The following is a 14,317-nucleotide window of genomic DNA, read 5'->3' as shown; positions in this document are numbered from 1 at the left end:
AGAGGGATGATGTCTTTACACACACTGAGACCACAGTTAAAACACTGTGATGTCACATGTTCCTAAAATTAGAGGGGACATATTATGACAAATTGATTAAAAACCGCCCCCCATAGGCTTGCCTGTTACGCCTTGGGAACGAAGACAGCTTCATTTCATCCACCTTTTCTTAACCAGGATCATCAGTCCACAAAAAGAAAAGACACCAAAACAAGTGACAGCACCCTTTGCGATACTATCTGCAATGAGCATGGTATTTAATAGCATGTAACAAGATAGAGTGGGAATGCTTGTCATCACATGCCCAGAGGGAACTTATTATTATCTTGCAATGGATTGAATTCCCGATGCGTTGTTTGCCAAAAAGCACTGAGGGAAAACGTAGACTGCTGCGTTGGCTTCTTTCGTGACTACAGTGATTTCTGGACAACAAGCCGCTACTTTTTTCACGTGCATTTGACCCTGCGGCTAATACAAAGGTGCGGCTTATCCATCAGATCACAAGGGGGCGCACTATAAAAGGGAGCGCAAGAGCGCCAGACAGAGCAAAACAAACCAAGTGAGCCCAAAAACAGTAGGAGATGCAGAACGAGAGCGAGACAATTTGCACCCTCATTATGGAAAAGAAAGTAGCGGGAAACCCGGTGCGGTAACATTAAAACACCCGCAGCTTATAGTCACGTGCGCCTTATAGTCCAGAAATTACTGTAGTTAAATCTCATAATATGCAAGTTGTCACTAGTGATATATTTTTTTCTCTTTTGGTATTTTGCTTGGCTAGCGTAGAGAGAACAGGGCGTTTTGCGCCTTTGTGGGATGGAATACAGCCGACTCCCGGCCAATCGAAGCGGCTCCCTTCATTCCTATTAAAACCAGGGTGGTGTAAGTGTACATTGCGGAAGCAAGAATTGGTCTTGCAATGTTTTTAACTTGGGTAGTTCACAGAAAAAGTTCAAAGAATACCACATGTTAGTGTATTTTGTGTAATTTTTCCCGAAATGCAAGCTATTATTAGTAGTAGGCATGTTTGATACCACATTTAGTAACTAAGTACTCAACTCTTGAGTAGTCACCGATATTGATAATGAGTATCGATACTACGAGTTCTTTTTGATACATAAAATCCTCCCCCAGCCTCCATTAAAAAAATACAATAAAAAATTATGACAGGTAATTTTAAATAAAGACAATTTTTCTCAACTCATAAATGTAAACAGCCACAGAGTTGCGAGTACCGATACCTTAAAATAAAGCCGGGTATCGGCCCCATACCAATTCTGGTATCAGTACTTGGCAATCCCTAATTATTAGTTGTATTAGTACTTTAGTTATAGACTTTCAGTCTAGAGTTCAAACAACAGGCACAGTAAAGAAATTAAACAAACAAGTAACAACAACAACAACAACAAAACAAACATCCCACGCACCCACTAAGGCCTGAAGCGAAAAAAGAAAAATAGATCAAATAAAACTTTAGGCAGACATATGCAGAAATAGGATTACAGTCCTACAGTTACTATTTCCAAACATAAGTGATCGCTATAGGAAATGTTGTTTTGCCCAAATGGAACAGTCAGACATTTGTGGGAACACACAGCCAAAGCAAACGGCAAGCCAGATTGAGCACTTGTGGATTGTGTGCCCGCCGCACAATTGTCTCTCTCTTTACCAAACACACACAAGACAGAAGCACACACACTTGACTATAAAAAAAAAAAAGTTCTCATGAAGTCAAGACTGGATGTAATCAGCTGATCACAGAGCGTAGAAAAACAGCAATGAATGCTGCCGGTCACATGGCGGTAAAATGTGAATTGCACACGAAATCGCGCGCACGCACACACGCACGCACGCACACTCATTCATAGAGGTCTTCCTTGTAATGATAAAAGGCCAGTGAACCACCGCCACCAGCGCCACATGGTGACCTTAACAACTTTGTGGATGTGTGTGGCATTCGACATTACATAAGCGAGGCGAAAAGGAATGAGGACGTTAAAGAGGTTTAGCGGAACAAATTCTAGCAAGTTGTATCCATTTAATCTGGTTTTAGAACGGTGTGGGATCATTTGATTAGTTGACTTTTAATCTCATGTTGCCTTGAAAATATGAAATTGAGTTGTGTCACTACGGATATTAGAATTGCAGCTGCCATTGTTGTTATTATGCACGATGTCAAAAGTAAAAAAAAAATAGGTGAGAACGTACTTTGCATTGACAATAGATTTTAAATAGGGCAAAAAAAAAAAGTGTAGACTTTCATGATTATTATGAGGTTTCACACAAATATGCCATTTGAAGTTATAGCCGTTTTATACATGTACATACACTTCATTTCCAGTGGCAGCATTAAAGAAGAGGTAAAGAATTCGAGCATCATTCAATACTCATGATGTCACTCCCAGCCATTTTCACTGAAGCAACCCCCTTCGCTCCTGGTTGTTTTACTGGATTTTGACTGATTTTGCAAGGCCCACAGAATATTGTGTTCTATCGCTATAAAAAACATGGAACCTACCAAAAGAAAGATTTGAGTCTCTTTGATCAGGAAAAAAAAACATTTCAATTTTTTTCCGTTTTGCAGCAACTAGCATTAAAATATAGCTAAGTTTCATCATTATTCACAAATCTGTTCTTTAGAACTGCAAATGAGCTTGGCCCTGGTTGATCTCTTTTACTCTGCTGCCACCTGCTGGCCGTGTTTGTAATTACTACCATTTCTTCACCCGTTCTTTGCAGTTCGGAGACTGCATCAAAGCCTTCTGTATGCTCTAGCACAAAAAAAACACTTAAAAAAACAACAACGTATAAATACATAACAGAATGTATTTATACGTTTTTGGGATCAAATGAGGTAAGTGAATCAAATAGGGCAGCGCAATGAACAAGTGGTTAGGCTAGCACATCACAGCTTTTCAGGTTTTCATCAACCCCCCCCCCCCCCCAAAAAAACCTTCTTTTTTTTTTTAAACTGTACTGGATTTTACAAAGGGCTATCATAGCAAAGCAGGCCGCCACTGTCCAAATATTTCTGTGAGACGTGTATCCACAAGTCAGGATTTAAATCCCCAAAAACCATTGCGTGTGATAATCCGCACACAAGAGGATTTTCCCTCCGCTCAGCCTCATTTGCTCGCAGTAGAGTCGAAGAATGAACACGCCGCGATGCCGGACATTTGAAGGCTGATTTTGTTGCGTCTTCGGTTCAGTTACTCAAACTACGATCCCGCGCTGGAGGGAAGAAGAGGTCTTATTGTGCCGGCGCACAACGAGACGGAGACTTTTAATTTGGAAATGCTGCTTCGTTACCAGTCAAGGGAATCATGACATCATGGTCATGCCGCCTTGCTGACTGTCATCTGCGTGACTGGTTTTCGTAGTAGGACGCTACATACCTGTCACATGACAAATACATACTTGGTCAGGCATTAACAGGACTAAATGTCGGATCGCTTCTTGCTTATTCACATGGCAATAACGTCCATCTATCCATCCATCTTCTATCTATAGTGCCTGAGCTACAACCTCCCCAGCTGAATACGGGCGAGAGGCGTGTTACAACAACCTGCGATGGCCACACATGGCAAACAAGCACCCACACTCATATTCACACCTACAGACAATTGACAATGAACCTAAGCGTGTTTTGGGAATGTGGAAAGCCGGCACAATCCATGTAGTCGTGTTTTTAACTGGGAGTCTGTTACGGCCTCACCAAGAACCTCAGTTCTGTTTAATTGGGTATGCACTGTTAAAGTACAAAAGCAACCATGACAACTACTATGCAACGATAAAATAGGAAAGGGGAGGAACACAAAAGGCACATTTTGGTCAAGCAAACATCAAGAGGTAAAAAGAAAATAGAAGAAAAAAAAGAGCCAAGCGTTTACTGTTCCAAACGTTACCATGGCGAACTGAACGGTAAAACTTGGTGAATACTTTAGCTTTAGGCTTTAATAGTGAGCTTGTAGAGGTGACATTTAAAAAGATCCGATTATTATTGTAAGCCATCGATTGCCAGTGTCATCACTGAGAGCAAACAAAGCATCCTTAGTGTTTCTTTGGTCCCTGCTACATTTTTTTTTTTTTTTTTGCTTCATTTTCTCGTTTCCCCGAAGGGAGCACCACAGCAGCCAGCCTAGCAACCAAAAGGGGTTGGGCTGGGGAGGAAGGATAAATGGAATGGGTGGGGGGGCTAAAAATAGCAGCGGCAGGTTTTGAGCAACATCGCACCTCGTGGAGGCATCATTGCTACACTCGTTAGCACGTGACGAGATCCTTTCCGTTTCGGATGAGGCGTCAAAGGCATCACTGAAGTATGCGGCATATGAACACACTATGACATCACGCAATCCAGTCGGAATTAGACGAGGTGAAGGTTGACAAAAGAGAAGCGCGAGGCCAACGTGGCTGGTGTGTAATCGGGCGGCATGCATTCGTGACATCACAAGTCATGGGCGTACTGAGACTCACACCGCATTGAACTCACCTTAACACATGTTCGTTGTTCATTCAATTCTACGGAGTATCAACAACCAAGACCGTTTACCTTGCATCCATGCTACGCCTTCCAAGGCAATATGGAGGATAGCATGACGCTAATCCTGGTTTAACTGCGGCGAAGGATCAGGAGCTGATTAGGCTATCAAAAGGCTTTAAAATGGACTAATCTTATTTCACCCAACCAGACCACCTTTTAATTACCATTACTTTCTCCTCTGTGTGTAAACAATATTTCAGCAGAAACTTTTGCCTTTTGTCCCACAACACAGACGAAAACCGGATTGCTTGAGAAGGGAACAATATATCATTACCATCACTTCATTTTGGTGGACCAAAGCTTTGCCAAGATATTCATTTGTCCATCCTTGTCCTCAATAGGGTCACAGGTCAGCTAGAGCCATTCCGAGTTTCTCTTTGACAAACAATAATAATTCACATTCACACCTTTGGAGTCTTCAACTAACCAAAGATGCATGTTTCTGGAAAGAGGAAGCCAGAGTACCTCCTATTTTGCCCCTTTCTAGTGGTTAAAATTAAAGTTAACGAGAAATCTTGCCAGGCTGACGTCGTACAGTTGCACAGCTTTTGGAGCACGGCTAGCGAGTATATATGAATTTCTCAATGTGAAAGAAGAGACATTCCAATTAAAGCGCTGTTAAAAAAAGCTCATCAAATCACCTCGAAGATCTCAAGTTCGGACGGCTGAGTTTCCGAAGCTGCCCTGAACGTCTTCCCCGGGCACTCCCGTGAAACTCGCTGAAGTTGGATCATGCCGATGTGAATTTTGCTGTTGTCGCAATGCAAAGTCTAAAAATGTCCTCATTCCAGACTGAGGTTCGGAAGTCACATGCATCAGAAGAGCGGTGACTGTGCATAAAGGAAGGGTTGAATCTTTTTGGGCGTGGCATTAAACCTAAGTGTTGACAAATCTGTGCAAAGTCAATTGGCAGATTAAAGGACTTCACCTTGCTAATGCTGATCACTGAGCCTTTCACTCTTCATCAGGCTGACCCGCTGTGACTCCTCTGCACCCGTGCACAGTTGATTACCTCATTAATCATCTTATCAGGGCATGGGTTTGATCACCATTTATTGGTTGGTAAATAGATTTACACTCATTTAATATCGGTACAGATCTGGGCAAAGCTACATAATGATAATTCACTTGATGTGTTTTTCTGTGTTAGGGTCAACTTGCATCAGGGCCAAGTTCTCGCGAATGGCATCGCAGTGAAAAGAGTTTACTTTGTTTTTAGGGTTTAGTTGAGTCGCTTGAGAATTGCATGGCCGCCCCCTACAGGACTGGAGTGGTACAGTGTTTCGACAGTGGAATGTAATTAAAACATGCTATCTTTAGAGCAGCTATTTTTGCAGGCCCTCTGTGTGAAAGAAGGCTTTGCCGCAAATTCCGCAATACTATAAAAAAAAAACATAATCGCTGTCCAATTAAAAAGTATCCCCATTCTAAACTACATGACTCAATAACATGAAGCTATTCCCACGATTTGACCAGCATCCAGAACGGAATGTGAAATGCATTCAGTGCACATATTCAAAGTAAAAGCCAAGCCAACAGAGTGGCTAACTGCTGGGGCGTCGTCACATGATGCCACTCATGTGAGAAGCTGCTGTTTTTCTGCTCGGCATGACGCCATGAGGCCGGAACCCTGCGCATTAGCGTCCAGAGAGCGGTATCAGGGAAGTCCGCTACCACCCAAAGGTGCAGCTGAACGTGATAACAAGATACTCTGAATCTTGGGTTAAGACGCTGCGCATGGTCTAATCGCATTAAGTGGATCAGCGATGACCGTGCTAACGTCTTGCTACGGCATCTCTCTCCCATTACTGACCAAATCTATGAGGATTTTATCAACAAGGAAACCCCCATTTATCATGACAAAGCTTGTCAGCATTGCTTCAAATCCATAAACAGGCATTCACTATCGATAAGTATGTGACCACCAGAACACAAGTTTCAATGGGTGACACAAGCTCAAATAAGTATCTGAGCGCCTGGATGCAAATATCACTCAAAATGCAAACATTTACAAGTGGATAATAAGGCTACAAAAGATGATGTAAAATGTACATAAGACCAATAAACTTTTTGCACCAAACTAAGGGTGTGTCCCCATGAGGGCAGTCAAGAAGCACAACACTGACAATAATAATAAGAATAAGAATAAGAAGAAAAGTTTCTTCATGATCATTATGTTGACTGCTCAATCTCATTTGTTAAAATATTAGGCAAAAACTTACATCGACGTACATATACTCTAGTTCCCGGTTCATGTTGTCGGGCAAGCTTCTACCTCATGCTTCTCTGGGTGCCTCCAACCAGTCAAATCCAACTCACGAACACATTACGGGACGGAAGCTCCCCATAGTATCGGCAAACACGAGCAGACGAGGCAGACGCTCCGGAAGACTTTCTGGTCCTGTGACGCGCTTGAGTGGTGCTCCCGGCTGTCCGTCACGCTTTCCGTCCTCCTTCCTGGATCACATGAGTCTCCGGCGAGGGAGAAAACAAGGCTTTCCCACAAACCCACCATCGCCGCCGCCGCCTACAGACAAGATGTAGACTGAGCCTGCTTCCCCAGCATTGGATTGACAATGGCTGATTTCTGTGACATCATACTTTTTTGAGATACCAACATGCAATAAAATGACTGACATGCAGTTGACCTCAGATATACGTCCTTGTTGTGGCGGGTCAACATATAGGATAGGGCATGACGGTGCAAATGCTCAACTGAGTTTTCTTTGCTCAGGTCATTCGCCCCATTTTCTGATGATACTCTGGCTTCCTTCTACATTCCAAAAACATGCACGTTAGGTTGACTGAGTGCTCAAAATTGTCCATAGGTGAGGTGATTATCGGCCGGGCCGATTATTGGTGCCGATATTTGTCAAAATGCCAAATATCGCCATTGGGCTTTTTACGAATCTGAAGGCAGATAAAGCTGGTATCTCACTGAGCGGTGAATGCTAGGTATATAATGATAACGGCAATATCGTGATATTACGAATTTGCAATATCAGTACTGCTACAATATTGTCGTCGTCATGTCACGATATGAAAAGCAGCACATCTGTTAAAAACGTAAGGGTTGATTTCCATTTGCGCAGTTTTAGCACCCTCTTACTCCAGTAACTAAGGACGATAATTAGGACACACCCTATACAAAATAAATGGACTGTCTGACAAGCAACCACATCAGCAGTCAAAAACACGGATTTAAAAAAATCATCTTCAATTTGAGAATAAAGCTGTTCTTTATACTCCAAATACTGCTGCAGCTTCGACCTTTTGCGCTACACTGACAGTAACACCCTCAAGGTGTCAACCGGCACGAGGTTTATACAGAAAAGTTCAATTGACTGAGCGACTGCGATTGTATTTAAAAGTGAAATCAGTGTTTATTACCGTGGAAAACATGACTCATCGTGACTCATCCCTCAAACTTCTTCAAAGGTCCCTTCGATTTCCTTTGGCACTGCAGCAACTATAGATTGTTTCTTGTCCTGAAGAACTACAGGTGCTGGGAATCTCCCATCACCAAACAATTCCATTTTTGCGATCTTTATCCAAATATTTTCCACTAATTATTCTCCCTGTTTTTTTAATTTCCTCATATTTGTAGATTTTAAAAACTCATCAAGAAAGAAAAAACGAATTTTTGGTGAGAACAAGCAAACTTTTAGTGGAAGATTATGCCTGTGAGGCATCAGTTCTATTTAATCCCTGCTGACTCCCAGACCCCCATGCGCAGTTTAGTATGCCCACCAAAAAGGTCACCTGTGACCCCTGTATGACCCGGGACGGGTATAACTTCAGCTGTCACTGGAGGTTAATTTACTACAGAACCATAGTTACATCACACATAACGATGGTTTTATCTCCCATATTCTCAGGTGACATAATATTATTCATATATAGACCCCCCCCCCCCAAAAAAAAAGCAAAACAGAGAGGAAAAAAAAAAAAGGTGGTGTGCTGAGTTTCCAGCTGTGAGTCATCTTAATGCAGCGCTGCATTTCTTCATTCAGTGAGATTATCCTCCCTCTGCTTCTCTTCACAACATTTTCACAACCTTTTAAGACTTTCACTTCCGGTTTTAGTCTGTTCATCTGACAGCGTCCTAGAAAGACGCGCATCATTTGCACAAAATGCTGATTGTGCAGAATTATTGTTGGGGAAAAAAGGAACTCACTCATTTCATTTTTTATGCAGCTGTCGACAGGATGATATGGTGTCAATAAACATTGTGAACATTTTAGATGATCAGTTTTTTTCCACATTTTAATTATCGTTGCAAAGGTTGAATCAAGGGAACTGGACTATTTTTGTTTGTTGAGTTTTTTTTTTTTTTTCATGTTTTCTCTTTGGGTTTTTTATGTCTTATGCAATTAATCATTCACTGCCATTGACGGCTATAGACGTCAAAAATTCATTTGAACTATTTCTGTGTATTGTATTGTACATTTAGAACAGATATAAAATTGGTGATTAATCTTGAGTTAACTAGTGAAGTCATGTGATTAATTACAATTTAAAAAAAAAAATCGCCTGATGCCCCTAATAAAAAAGAAAATATAAAAAATTAGGGGCTTCAGATGATTACATTTTTTTATTGTCATTAATCGCATGACTTCAATAGTTAACTCACAATTAATCACAAATGTTATATCCGTTCTAATTGTACAATAAAAAAATTCTAGGTTGACACGCTCATGGTGACAAAAGTGGAAAGAAATGTGAAACTAATAGAAATAGTTCAAATGAATTTTTGACGTCAATAGCCGTCAATGGCAGTGAATGAGTTAAGCCATAAGGCTAACAGTTTGTTAATATTTGTATAAAGTGTATTGTTTATCTGAAGAATTATTATTTTTTTTTTACATGTTTTTCTAATACTTTTTTTTTCTGATTGTATTTTTAGTAATACTGAGAATTATTGCTTTGGCTCTTGTTAAGATTCAATTTTTTGAGTTGTGTCACTCCCATTAGCATGCTTAGTAAATCCCTGACATATTGTTTTACATCATGATATTAACTGATCAATGGATTAGATCAATAAATTAGATGGCTGATGTCTTTTCATATGCCTTTTTTTTTCTTCCCCCATCGTGGTACTAATAAAGGTTATTTTATAATTGTACTACAGTATCACTTAGTTCTTGGCTGGGCAGGTGTGCCTAATGAAGTGTCAGGCGGCTTCTGGTGTTCTTCACGGTGTCACATCAAACACACTCGCACACAAATTGGAGCAGACTGGTGAAGTGTGTGCATGCTAACCACACGTCGAACACACTCAATAAGCCTCTCTAGAAGTCAGACTCACACATACACACAATGTGCAGAGTGTATTCCGCCTCGTGTTGGTAAAAGTAAACGACAGAGCGGTGTTTGACATCAGACACACACACAGCGATTGAAAATCCCCACAAACACTGAACGCTGTGTTTGCAGCCCCGCTAATGCAGCCATTTAGCTACTCTTGAACAAGCTGCCGCGGTTAATTTGGTGAGCAGGGGAACAAAGTGCTGTATTCTTATGCATTTTTTTTTATTCTGCATTCATTTGTAACTGTAGCTAAATAGTAAATCGTAGCAAGAACTAGAGACAACTGATAATGACACAAAAAAAACTAAACAGGATTTGGTCTATACATATTAGGGGTGGGGCATCCCCAGGATTATGTCATCATAGGACACTAAAATTACCGAATGAACTGAGCTCTCCAGAAGAAGGGAAAAAAATAATAAAAAATAAATAAATCATAGGACACTTTCCTTTGTTTGTTTGTTTGTTTGTTTTTTTCCAGCTGTTCAAAGTGATGTCCAATCAAAATACAAAAAAACTAATCATTGCGTATTTGGTCGTGGCAACACAAGCCAAAATGCTCAAAAGAGGATGAAAAAGTTTAAGAAAAAAAATACACACAAAAAGTACACAAATATCAAACAAAAAATCCAACATTTTTGAAGAAACATACAAAAAACTAAATTCTTAAAAAAGATATATGAATCAATATTAGAGAATAAATTAGCAAAATATGGGGACAAAATCCAAAAATATTAAACAAACTACACAAATACTGGACAAAAAATAACCAATCAGGTGGAAAAATGAACTATTGTTTAACAATTTAAAACAGTCCCAATGTGTCTTAACATCATGTCTGTGGCATTTCTTCAAAAATATATCAGGGATCAAGAATTATCCGTACATCACACTTTACACACACCGTTTCTTGTGTTGCTGAAAACCGCCCGTTTTCAGGGCTCGACCCCCGTCTCATGCAAGTGAGCTACCCCTCATCCCGCCCCATTTACTTCTTGGCCAATGGCGAGTATGGTTTTCTGCAGCAAAACATGACGACAGCCGTCAAAGCAGGGGGATGGGTGACTAAGCCAAACACATACGCGCGCGCACACATACACGCGCGCCCAAATAACACGCACAAATAACACAGACACTAGTGACCTTGCATAGCTTGACTGTAATATGCCTCCTCCATAAGGCGTCAGGTCCTCTCTCTCTCTCTACTTAGTCCTCGCCAAAAACAAGCAGCAGCAAGGGTGCTAACACTACAAGGATGCTCAAGTGTCCGGATGCGACGCTTGATCGCAGCATCTCGCCGGTATCCAGACTGCTGCACCCATACAGTACCATACTGCTGACAAAACCTTATTGTACGCCCTTTATATGTGACAACTTAAACCTCAGAGATTGTGTGATAAACAGCAGTGCAGCTTTTAAACACAAATTGCTGAAAGACAAATGCAGCCTCTCTCCCACAACCAATGACGGCAGATGTCAAAGCAGGGGGATGGGGCATTCAGCTACACGTACACACAAACACACGTACACCCAAATTAACATATATCACATTTTTAGAATGCAAAATCTAGCACAAAAATTCAACAAAAAAATACTACAATACATGAATTATAGAATATTAGGATAAACTGCTTGAGAAGAATATGAAAAAAGGCAACAACAAAAAAAATCCAAAAAATACTAACATATTGGGAAAAATTGGGGGCTGCGAGGAAGAAGAAAATTACAATATTGGAAAATTTAAAAATATAAGGACAAAAAATTAAAAAATTTAGGAATAAATTAAACAGATTAAATATCAGTAAAACAGTCCCCTCCAAAATCAAGACAATATTAAGAAATCTCGAGGAAAAATTTGGGATTTTTTTTTTTTACAAAAATATTGGACAAAACTGTACCAACACATTGTATGAAATATGCCCGAATATTAGGTAAAAACATTAGACTGAAAATAAACAAATATTAAGAAAGAAAAAAAACATTATGAAACAAGTATAGTGGAAAAAACACTCAAATACTGTATTAAAAAAAAAGTCAATTAGAATATATATATATATATATATATATATATATATATTCAAATTTACTTTTTTATATATGACAAAAAATACACATTTGGCGGAAATTCAAACTATAATGCAAAAATATTAGATGAAAATATAAAAACATTAAAAAACTTTTTTTTTAAATGACAAATGCAGTCAAGAATGCAACAGAAAATAACAAATATTGGAAATACTAAATATTTAGGAAAAATGGGGGGAGGGGGGATCCATTGACATAAATCGCCATCAAGTGGTCTGCTTTTCATCACATAAAAACAAGCAAAGACAGTCTAGCCGCTCGAATGTGTCAAGGCCTTATTCTCGCTCTCCAACCACAACAGCAAGAAGCGTGCTCAAGTGTTCGGATGGAGCGCTTCGAGCATCATCTCGTCGGTACCCACACAGAACACACTGCTTAGAAAACCTCACCACCACATTCCCTTTATACGAGATTACGTCAACAATGACGAAGTAAACACTATTAATGGAAGTTACTTATGCATTAAGGTAGAAAAAACCTGCGAGTCGGTGGCGGCAGGCACCGCCTTTGCATCACCCAGCCCATGACGCCACTTCAAGGCCGGCTATGAATGACATATTCGGGGTAAACAATCAAGGTGACATCCATTGTGGGGACGTGATTCAAGCTGATGTCGCGGTTGAACTGAGATTTAACAAATTTAAATAAAAAGTAAGGTTTTGCTAACTTTGCATTAGCAATGCCTTTAATGCACCTTCGCCTAGCAACCGATCGATATCAGCACGCACATAAACGCCGCGGTTTCGCCTTAAGGTGACGTTTTCATTCATTTTAGCCGCAAAGGGCAGATGTTTTGGGGAGAGTCGGCATTCAGCGTAAACCCGGTCCAGCTAGCTTTCGCTTGTCTTTGCTTACCTTTGTGTACAGCTCCGACGCTGCCATGACAGCCGCTACGAGCTCACGCCAATCAGGGCTACAAGTCGGCCGTCTGTCCGTGCTGCATGAGACTCGTGTCTTCTCATCAGGCGAACGAAGTCGCCGTTTGGTGTGTGCGCGCGCTGATGTGGCTCAAACGGTGGTTACGGTCAAGCTGAAAAGAAAGCCGGAGTAAAGCTACTGAGGGTCGGCTACCTCACTTTGCATTCTGGGTATGATAGATGAAATGAATCAGCTCACCCCAAAAAAAAAAGCAATGGAGGAGATTGTCCCACGGGGAAACAGCGACACTGGGTGGTGGCGGGTTGAACTACAAATCAGAAAAACGCCAACGACAGTGGCGCGTTTGTTCCGTGACCACCCGAGTCCCTGAAAACACTCGTGTCCCAAATCATCTCTCCCAATTTATAAAAATGGAAATACAATTAATCCGTTGAAAAACAACAACACTGTAGCCTACAGTATGATTGTACTTTAAAACAGTTATAACATCAATCAACAGGGCGTTGGCAAGTTTGTGACAAGGAGTAAAAACAACACTACGGAAATAAGCGCACCTCAAAAAACATTAAAATGGTTTTCAGTCTTAAACTCATATTTGTAGCTCTCACTGTCATTAATAATGCTTTTATATATAGGTAGGGCCAGTCGCATATTTGGGAGCCATGATTGACTCACATTATAATTGAAAGATAACATTGATTTTATTAGTATAAAATAAAATAAAAAGACCAAAGAATATATTCTGTGCGGTTTGTATTTTGTCCAGTGAATTACATGACGGTGCTGCTGTTTTAAATGCAAAGCACAGTTTGTATCTTGTATTGATAAGTATATACTCTAGTAGTAATTTTTTTTTAACAGTTTGTGCACCATGATTTGATTTCCTACTTGCCTCAATATTAACATTATATTCCTTCGGCTGTGCGTGTCTTGGCCACCAGATGGTAGTATAATACCCATAAAGAATAATTTTACAACCAAGTGCAGTGAAATGTTTTGTTTTTTCGCAGATACCATTAAAATATGCATTGATGGGGAAAAATAACCTCCAAAATATACCCCCCCCCCCATGATTAAACCAAAGTGAAAAAGCCTTCAAAAATGTTCAAAATCAGCAAAGTTTGCCACCTGAGCAGAGATACGATTGAAACTAGTTTGATTCTGATCCTGCATGCATGAATCAAAATTTCATCCAAAACTGACATTTCTCAATAAATACAATATATTTAGAATGTGGAAGGAAGCAGGAGCATCTTAACACAGAGACTTAGTCAGTATAGCACCAACCACTGTAAACATGGACTTGTTTTACTTCACAGCAACATTTATATGCAGAATATTGAGTTTGACCAATGGGTTGCAGAACGTGAGCATCTCCAGAACTGATCCCTGGAGGTCTCCTATATTCAATCAGTAATATAATGTTAACTTCTGGTATTTTATGACCTACAAAGTAGCAGAATTGAGCGAGTAAGGTGGGTGGGGGAGAGAACAATGCAGCCA

General features: G+C 40.3%; 1 protein-coding gene across 4 annotated transcripts in view; it reads right to left on the bottom strand.

Annotated features, from left to right (window-relative positions):
* myo5aa (myosin VAa) overlaps positions 1-13,038 on the bottom strand; it is a 51,681-nt gene extending 38,643 nt beyond the window's left edge. For 3 of the 4 annotated variants that reach the window (XM_086070965.1, XM_086070967.1, XM_086070968.1), the window contains exon 1: positions 6,763-6,886. In XM_086070965.1, coding sequence (XP_085927091.1) covers positions 6,763-6,795 — 33 coding nt within the window. In that variant the 5' untranslated portion in view covers positions 6,796-6,886. Of the gene's footprint in view, positions 1-6,762; positions 6,887-12,790 lie in introns of those variants that run through there. The other variant, XM_086070966.1, reaches the window with a different exon arrangement.
* Between the last annotated feature and the right edge of the window lie 1,279 nt (positions 13,039-14,317).

The sequence above is a fragment of the Leptonotus elevatus genome, chromosome 3 (assembly GCF_054856555.1).
Source record: "Leptonotus elevatus isolate MCC_2025b chromosome 3, RoL_Lele_1.0, whole genome shotgun sequence".
Taxonomy (NCBI): Eukaryota; Metazoa; Chordata; class Actinopteri; order Syngnathiformes; family Syngnathidae; genus Leptonotus; species Leptonotus elevatus.
Note: the sequence above shows the minus strand (reverse complement) of the source record. Positions and strands in the feature narration are given on the sequence as shown.